The 9,300-nt window shown below is 42.8% G+C and overlaps 1 protein-coding gene across 1 annotated transcript; it reads left to right on the forward strand.

The window, feature by feature from the left end:
• Window positions 1-2,817: 2,817 nt before the first annotated feature.
• LOC122622411 lies at window positions 2,818-5,699 on the forward strand. The gene is given in 3 exon segments (XM_043800823.1): window positions 2,818-3,080; window positions 3,083-3,140; window positions 5,639-5,699. Coding segments are annotated over 3 exon segments (207 nt in total). The 5' UTR covers window positions 2,818-2,992.
• The last annotated feature ends 3,601 nt before the right edge of the window (window positions 5,700-9,300 follow it).

Below are 9,300 nucleotides of genomic sequence, written 5' to 3' on the forward strand. Positions count from 1 at the left end.
TGCCTTTCATAATAATTAATAAATTAAATAAAGAAAGATTTATCCTCTTCTAGATTTATCAGACGTTTAAAATCGCTTAATTTCCCCTTGATATCTTCCAGTGCATCCTACTCTTATTTCAATATCTTTCCATGCAGATTCCCAGCCCCTCACATATATAAGTGATCCATAATTTAATGAGCTTCATTCATCCATTCATTCATGCAGCGAGACTGAGTGAGAACTAGAGAAACAAAACTCCTTTTTTTGGCAAGGGTTCAAAACAAAATAATAAAAAATAAGAGCGAGGGAAAGACGAAGCCGGAGGAAAAAATGGAAAAAAAGGAGAAAAAGGGTCATCTTATCATAAATAAACTGACATAAAATCAAGAATCAAATTCAAAAGCGAAGACAAGAAATCCGTGGCAACCACTGTACATTGAAGGGAATTACACAATAAATGAAATGCAGGCAAGCCACAAAGATCGGAGCTTCCAGTCTGGAGTTTGAGTCTTTGGGACTCGGAAACCGGAGGAAGGGGCCATGAACTGACAATGATTCACTATGGAATTTTATGAGCTGAGAACATTTTGAGGCAAGGCAACTGGAGAAGCTCAGTAGATATAGGCTTTATCTAGTTTGTGGACTATGCAAATGAGATCGATAAAGTATTTAAGATGCAACCGATCGATAGAAAAGTGGCTGCTCAGCTGCAGCTAATAGAGTGTGAAGCTACTGAGGGGTTATGCCCGGGTATGCAGCTTAATCTGGCCGTAGATCAAAGTCTTCGTTCAGGTAGCGCCCTAACAATCCCGGCCAATAAATTTCCACTAAACGGACAGCGGACAAAACGTTGGACTTCATTTCCAAACAGTTTAAAATTTATTTTCACCAAAAAGCAAAAAGCAAAGCAAACATCAAGGCAATCCCAAAAGAACAAGCCAGCGATAAGAAGGAATCACCAACTTGGAACGTTGCGCTTGCTTGTCGCTGCATAATTTGTCGACTTGTAGATACATTTGTAACTCTGTATCTGCTGCTCGAATTCGTTTGAATTTCAGCTTTTGGTAGCGCCAAGGGGCCACATCGTGTGTGTCTCTCGGTTTGGGCTTTACTTTTTATTAATGATGTGGGAAATTCTGTTCGGCGCTGAGAGCTGAACGTTGATTTCTGGGTCTGCATTAAATTTCATTAATTATGAGAAATCATTTCATTAATATCGGTTTCGTCGTTGTTTCCTTTTGCTGATGTGAACGGCGCTTTTCTCCGGTAATTATCGTCTCATTGGAATCAATTAAAGTAGAAATGTTAAAAAAAAACATAACGAAACCACCAAACAAAGCTGAAAGCCCCAAATATATTGACATACACAATTAGACTCGGCCGACACACTCATCTCCATCATAATTAACATCTTGTTGGGATGCTGATAGCGATGGAACCCGCTCAGATGATGATACATAAACAAGAGGCGATGCAATCTGAGATCTCTGGAGTGCAAATAATTAGGCAGCGCTTAGAACGCAGACTCAACAGAATTCTCACCATTCAATTAGTATGCATTTCCATTATTTATCTGTCGGCCAAGACATTCTGGCCGGGCTTTCTTTATTCCCCAGCTCATTTTGCCTTTGTATCTGTTGGGCGCATTCTCAGCCATGTTTTTGTAGGTTTTACGAGCGCTTTTTACAACTGAAAGAGCCGAGTTGAGTTGGTATTTCCACAAACTATTGTAATACATCAATATGATTATGAGGCCTGCAGCCGCAGTCGAGGTGCCTTCACATCTTTTATACATTTGTGGCATGTGTTGATTTATTTGGGATTCGTTTCTGTTCTCCCTTTTGCCTTTCTGTTTGTCAAAGGCAAACAAACCGAAAACCGTTCCGTTGTGTGATCACTGATCATTCTGGCCAAGTGCGAGAGATTCAATCGCTGCTTAGTTTCAGAGTTCCTAAAAGAGTGTTAACTTATGTATGTTTTGGTCTCTTCACTTTAACCATAATTCTTCAATATTTGATTTCAAATCTCGCCTTCCATCAGTCACTGTTTTGTTTACTTAAACCAACAGTCTGCCACGATTTTGTCGATTTTTTTGTGTGTGTCAGATTTAAGTAGTTATAAAAACGCAAGTTTTACTCATTTTAGGTAAGAATTTAATGGCTCTCAGTGCATATAGAACATGTTTTCGGGCATTCCTTCCCATAGGCAATTTTGTGGAGTATGGTGGACAATTAGACGATTTTGTTATTTAAGTATAGAAAGCTAATAAAAATGTTTAGCTAAGCTGATTTATAATGTATTTTATAATATTACAATTTATTTTTAGTGGATGTGGTCGAAAAGTGCAAGCATCTTTCAAAAGTATGCAACTTCTTCCGAGAACTCGACATTCATTAGGACAGACAGGCGACTCGACAAGTGAATCTGATGCTATATATTTATGCTATATAGGGTCGGAATCGCTTCTTCCACCTGTTGCCTACTTTTCAACGATTTAGTATACTCTTTTGGGGTACAAGTAACAGGTATAAGTTTTGATGAACCATTTACCAATTATTAGAATAATCTGCATTTAAAGGATACTTTGGCGGTAATATTATAGGCAGTGAGGTACGACAATAACTTTAACCGACCCAGTTCTTTTTCTTACGATAATTCTGAGAACTCTACATCATACATGGAGAATGGCGCATTTGTAAGTGGATTCCTTATGCTCTGTTCCCATTCGATTTAGAACTAGTCGGCACTTTCCATCGCTCTAATTGCCTTTCCCACACCCAAGCTACGTTTCCCAGTACCACGCCAACGTGCCACATTTCCACATTCACAAAGGAACCCGAGCACAAAAAATTTGAGCCCCAATTGACAAAATCACGATTCATCGAACAACGGCGACGACAACTTAACTCTACACACATTCGCAGCTCGAAGCCAAAGACTCCTCCTGCAATCCGCCGAATCCCAAAGAAATCCGCGAAGAAAAGAAGGGCAAGGAGTGGACGGGCCAGAAATGTTTGGCAATTGGAAGTTGGCGGCAACTTTTAGGCCTTTGGGGCGTCTGCGTTGGCTGATGGAAGGAAGCTGGAACGGCTACCTAGGGTTGCATTGTCAGCTAAGCGATCTTTAATAGGACTGCACTCAGAACATTTTCAGAAATGGTTAGTTGGAATTGTTTATATCAGTGGTATAAATTGCTTATTATATTAATCTAAACACAATATTACGCTTTAACATTCCTCTTTTGAAACTGAATTTTATAAATAATAACTTATCCAATAACTTATCCAATAACTTATCCCCAATAACTTATCCATTAAGTTTTAAGTCTCCCGATTAGCTTCCTCGAATTTGCTTAAGCGCAATTACTGTGGGCGTGTAGGTCCCATTGAAAGTTAAAATTATAGGATATTATTATTAATCATTTATTATTAAGCGATTTTTATGTATAAAGATTAGTAAAAAAAGATTGCGTGTATTGCGGAACACCATAGAGTCCAAGGCTTTCTCTTTTTCATCAAGACTTCTGAGGCATAGGTATTGTTTTAAGTGTATTTATCCTCTTCCCGCTTGTGCACTCGCTCTCTCCTGGCTGTTCCCCATTTATCTGACAACTTTGAATGCGGACAAAGAACCCGAAAGAGCCACAATTACGGTACTCGGCGTCATCGGCTGTTGCAGCTTTGTTCTGGCTTTTTGTTGGCTGTTTTGTTGCAAAAATGTCCAAACATTGTCGGAAATTTGTTAACTTTAATTTCTATTGCCAGGCGGACAGGGCAAACTGGTCGAAAACGGTACCAGCGCCCGAAAGTTGCGGGTGTTGGCTGCATTTTCCCATTGTCGGCCTGTCGAAATTATGACAATCCTGGCAATGGAATTAAACCGTTCCCCACGGCTGCCAATTTTCGAATTGTCGTAAATTTGTTCCTTCATTTGCCGGATGGCAAGGGGTATTGCTTGGGCAGGTCTGCCTTTCAGTGCCATAAAACTTGATTTATTCTCATCTCATTAACATTGGCCGGATTCTTTACAACTCTCTTATGACAATGATAAGACCAAGAACTTACCATAAACGGAAGCGCGGTGCTGAAACTGAAGTCTGGCATTTAAGTGGCATTTCTGAAATATTCAAACAAATATTGTAGCAGAAGCTATTTCGTTTTTGTGGCCGGCAGAACAGCAGCGCTTTCTCAGGCATCGAAAACTAGTTGTGCGGATCGGATCACACACAAATCAATTTAACGATGCACTAGCCCAGTTCCAGTTTGAGTTCGCGTCCGACTGGGACTTTTCATTCAGTTGGATCGCAATCCTATGGAGCGGCAAAATGGAGGGGAATCGAGCAAAGTTGACGACTTGTCGTCGGCATTGCAGCGACGACTTGGACTTCCTGTTGTCGCGTCATTATTGTCCATCATCATTTCCATTCGTAATGAGGCTAAGGCTACTAAAACCCAGTTGATCTTTAGTTCATTTAGATGCCGCCACAGAATCAAGGCAACAACTGATGGCGGGGGATGCTCCAGCTACTGCCACTCCAGCTAACCACTCGTTTCACGACTCCTTCGATCAGCTGTAGATCACTTAACTGCCAGTGACAATTCCCCGCACTGCGAGGGGATAGATACGTAATCTGGGAGAATGAGCCCCATCCCGTCCTGAAAACCGGCCATAATATATGCGACCCTCTGGCCAGATCGGGATCCACTGCCAGCGGGCTGGGCCATGTGTACAACATTTACTATGTTCGCTGACATTCTTCGCGTAATTCTTCAATTTCAATTGCATACTCCGCTAGCTCCAAAGCCGTTCCTTCAGCTTTGCCCGACCATCGACCATCGCCGACGGAGCCGCTAAAAGTAGCTGGCTGAAGCTCGGTCATGAAATGTACATATTCATTTGAATTTTCAAAGATTAAATTAGGTAAGTTCAACTTCAGCTCAAGTGATAAAATACAATTCAAAATAGATGATTTCACATACAAGATGAACAAAAAATAGTTTTTAATTATTTTACTCCGATTCTCTATGTGCGATCCCACTTATAGTTCTAGCCAGGAGCTCATCTCTGAATGGCTACTACTGTCGTTTGTCTTTTGTTCGTTCACTTTGGTTTTCCTTTTTGCGGGCACAATTGTCGCGACATTTTTCTAGGTAAACCTCACGAATTGGCGACACGCTTCTTCTTGGCAGCTCGGGCTAACCTGCTGCTGGTGCTGCGTGAGTTGTGGCCAGACTGGTCCTGGTCTCGCTCCTGTCCTGCTTCTGGCCCGAGTGCATCGAGTGGCCCAACTGCAGACCGACCAGGTTTGCCTCGACGTGGCCTCGCATTACATGGCATTGCATTGCATCGCATTGTCGGACTGCCGGATTGCCGGATTGCCGGATTGCCATTGCTGTGGAGAACCGAGAGTGAACAGCAGCCGCAGATAAAAGTGTTTATCATGTTTGCAATTATATGCTAAAATTGTAATTGCAAATGTTTGCCTAAGCCGTTGAGGGCTTTTCCATTTAGTGCAGATAGACATTCAGCAGCTTCGCTTTGAAGTGTCGAGTTGTTTAAATGGATTGCTTAAACGGTTCTACCGAAGGTATTCCCCTCGCTGGGAACCGGATGCGAGAGAGTAAGAGTTGGTTTTTCTTCATCCTCACTCTCCCAGGTGCAACAAGGAAGCTGACCAGAGTTGCAAGTTGCCGGTCAAGTGGAAAATAGATGGATAATTGACTGAGCATATCTCTAATCTTATTACTGTCGAAATTCCCAAAGTCTGGAGTTACAGTCGATAATTAAGTTAAAAGTTAATAAAGTTAAGCTAAAAGTATTTAATATAAAACTTCTATTGCAGCAAAAGGCTACACAACTCTGTCGTAAATTTGTGTCTTTCACCGATGCATTATGGCGTTAGTTTGGTAACTCCCACTCGATATATGGCATATCGTTCTTAGAGCACCCTAAAACTGATTAATATGCTTGATTCTCAGCCGAAATATTCTCATTCCATCAGCTTCGTAAGTGGGTCTTCACAGAAAGCTAGCCATGAGATGGCTCTGGGTAATTTCCCTTTTGTGGCGCTTTATGATCCAACTCAATTGCGCCCACCTAAATGCTGGGGTACTGCTGCCCCATGCATCATGCATCATGCAAACATTGCGGGGCTATAAATTTCTTACCAACTGACCTCGGCTGGCATCAACACTCCATCAGAGAGCCCGGCACTTAATGCCCACCCAAAAATGGCCATGATGACGAAGATGACGGCTCTCAGGAGCGAGTCCAAGTCCACAACGACACCACATCAAGTGCCTGGGCGAGCGGCACATAATGGTGCCTCAAAAGTGCAGCTAATTTAAGGAAACGCTTACTCGACGCGACACCAAAACGCATGCGCCGCTGAGTTTGAAGCTGGACGCCTCTGGATGCCATCATCGCCGTGAACGCTCTGCTCCGTGCTCCATACTCCCAGCTCCCCAACGCTCCAGCCTCCGCATCCCGAACCTTTCTCTTGGCCAAAAGCCTACACCAATATGGAGGCGTTTGCTGCACCGGCGCGTGACGTTCGGTGTCCACTTTTGGATGTCAAGCAAATTACATATATGATTTTTATGTGACAAATGAGCTTAAGATGCTGTCGCTGACGGGGCAGTTCGGTTTGGCTTGGTCCGGTCCGGTCGGGTCCGCTTTGCTTTTCGTTTTGTATTTCGACTGCTGGCAGGGGTCTGTATAGAGATGATAGCGTGATAGGTTACAAAATTGTTTAATTGAATACTTCTGAATATTCAATATTATAACATACCTGATGTGTTATCCTGTCTTATGGTTATAAGATACCTCTTTGAATCCTTTCTTTCTATATGGTTATCCACCTTTTTTTTCCAGCTTCGATAGTAATTTCCACAAACTTAACAATAAAAAATCTACATGCGAAAAAAGTCCCCTACCAGTAGTGTTGTAAGCTAGAATTCCTCCCATGCTTTCTAAAGATTTTCACCAAGCTTAATTGCATTTTACTACCATCACGCACCCTCCTCTAAGAGGCTTCTTGCATCCCGGAACTGGCTCTTGCCACTTTGTTAGCCAAGTCGGACGGACGCACTCACGCACATCGACACAGTGACACATATCGAAGATGTTTTGGTGTGTTTTCTACTTAGTTTTATGATGGGTCCATCGATTTGCATATTAATGCCGGACATGTTTAGATACGCCCGCGCTTCTTGTTTCCGCCTTTTCTTCGGATGGATCAGCTGAATCAGCTGAATGAGCTGGAAGGGGGAAAAGTGAGAGTAAAGGTCTTGGCCCGGGTTCAGCAGCTGCAGTTTGATTTATGTAGCGACTAGTTTCACGGCGGGTTGGTTACGATGTGTTAAGATGGAGCCAGAAGGTGTTTGGTTGGTCATTTCAAATTCCCTGTCGAAATTCCATCAAATGGTTTTCACTGAATTAAAATCGCTCTGCCAACTGCGTGAGTGCATTTAAAGCATTCCGCGGACAAGACATTGTCATAAGACCCCCGACGAAACTATAACGAGTGAGCGCAGAAATGTTGATGCAATCGTTAAGTTTGGCAAATATGGTTAGGAGCTCTGATTTGCGGATTCTTTTTGCGAGCTTTGAGCTTGGGTGCTATGCGATGGCTATGCGATGGCTATGCAATGGAGTTGTGTTTTCGAACATGATCCACTGGCTGGAACTCCTGCTGTGCTTGTTTCACTTTGGAATGGCCAGAATTTTGTTAGGCTTAATTAAAACACTGTGTTTTTGGCCTCACTAAAACGGGGGCCGTTGTTGGATGTCTTTCTTGATCTAAATCTGGGATTAGATTACTCTGCAGCCTTTGCACTTGAATTATAATGTTTTCATTTGCCCATCTAAAATTATTCTGAGAAAACCTATTGATGCTTCACAAGTTTTATAACTTCCAGCTCTTAAAATTTTGTTACCTAGCAGAAATCTAGATAAAACATGGTAAGGACATTTTTTTAGTGCGCCACATTTTTTTAATGGCGACTCACGTATAGTTGACCCCACTAACTTGAGGCATAAATCGTACAAGATATGGCTTATTTCTGAGCTGCCATCAAACGCGAATTCTAACATGCCCAACATGTTCAATGTCAGCTCATTACCCGGACCTGCACTTGCTCGCTGTTGGCTGCTAGCTGTTAGCTGTTGGCATTGGGCTCTTAAGTTCCAGCTTTCGGCCATAAAAGCGCGTTGACTATATCAACCGAGCAGGCGGTTATGCAGAAATTCCATAAGCGACATCACATTCTCTCATAACCCGCCAGCAGCACCTTTTGCTCAGCTCCTCAGTTTCTCTGCCCCACGGCCATATCCATCTCTCCATCTTAAACTTCATCATCTGCGACTCCAACTCCTTCAGCGCCTTCTCCTTAGCGCCTATTAGCTTAGCCAATTCTTCAAAGTGCAGAATGTGGCTGCTCGACTGGCTGCTCGGCTGGGCCAGCTATGCTGGACCATAAATCACTTGGACGACGATGCGACTAATTAAAAAATCGACACGCTTAACTGGCAAAAGACAAAATTAACATTTGCCCAGACAACGGGTGAGCGGCTCAGAAGGATCCCATCCAGACCGAGCCGAGCCGTGCCGAACCGATCCGGGTCTTCACTCCTCCGGCTGATAGGCTTTGTCTCGTCTCGGACTTGTGTTTGTCTTTCATTTGTTTATAGGATTTACAAGCCCTGGCATTGGCTTTTGCCAATGCCGGCATGGCCGGCAATGCCAGTTAAAATTAACGACAATAATGTCAACAAGTTTCAGTTCTTTTATTTTTCGCGTAAATACAGTCGGGCATCTGTAGCTCAAACCTTTAACAAAGTTGGAGACGTTGATCTTTTGATCAATTGGCAACAATTGGAACGACTGCCTTGAGTTTTGTTTATTATCCCTTTCTTCTTGTTATCCTTGAAGTCAGCCAGCAGTTTGATTAATACCACGTAGTGTGACTAGTGTGGAAAAATTACATCCAATGTGACCATAATAATCAGTGTCACCTTATCTACTTTTAAAACTACGTACAAGATTTCAATTCCTTCTCTTCATCAGGCAGTTCTAGTTACCGGCAGTCGACTGTATTTCGCCTTTGTTGAGAACCCAACTGGCGTGCAAGTGATCAATGCTTGCGATCAGCTTTCGGCGGTAACCGGAAAGAGCGACTCACCACAGTCAACTGCAATCGTAAGCGCCTGAGAGCGAGGCCCTTCTGAGATTTACAGGCATCGCACACCCGCAACCTCCCTGATGGCACTAAGTCGATAATGCATAAAAATAAGGAATACGCTTCATCGGACTCTAAT

The sequence above is a fragment of the Drosophila teissieri genome, chromosome 3R (assembly GCF_016746235.2).
Source record: "Drosophila teissieri strain GT53w chromosome 3R, Prin_Dtei_1.1, whole genome shotgun sequence".
Lineage (NCBI taxonomy): Eukaryota > Metazoa > Arthropoda > Insecta > Diptera > Drosophilidae > Drosophila > Drosophila teissieri.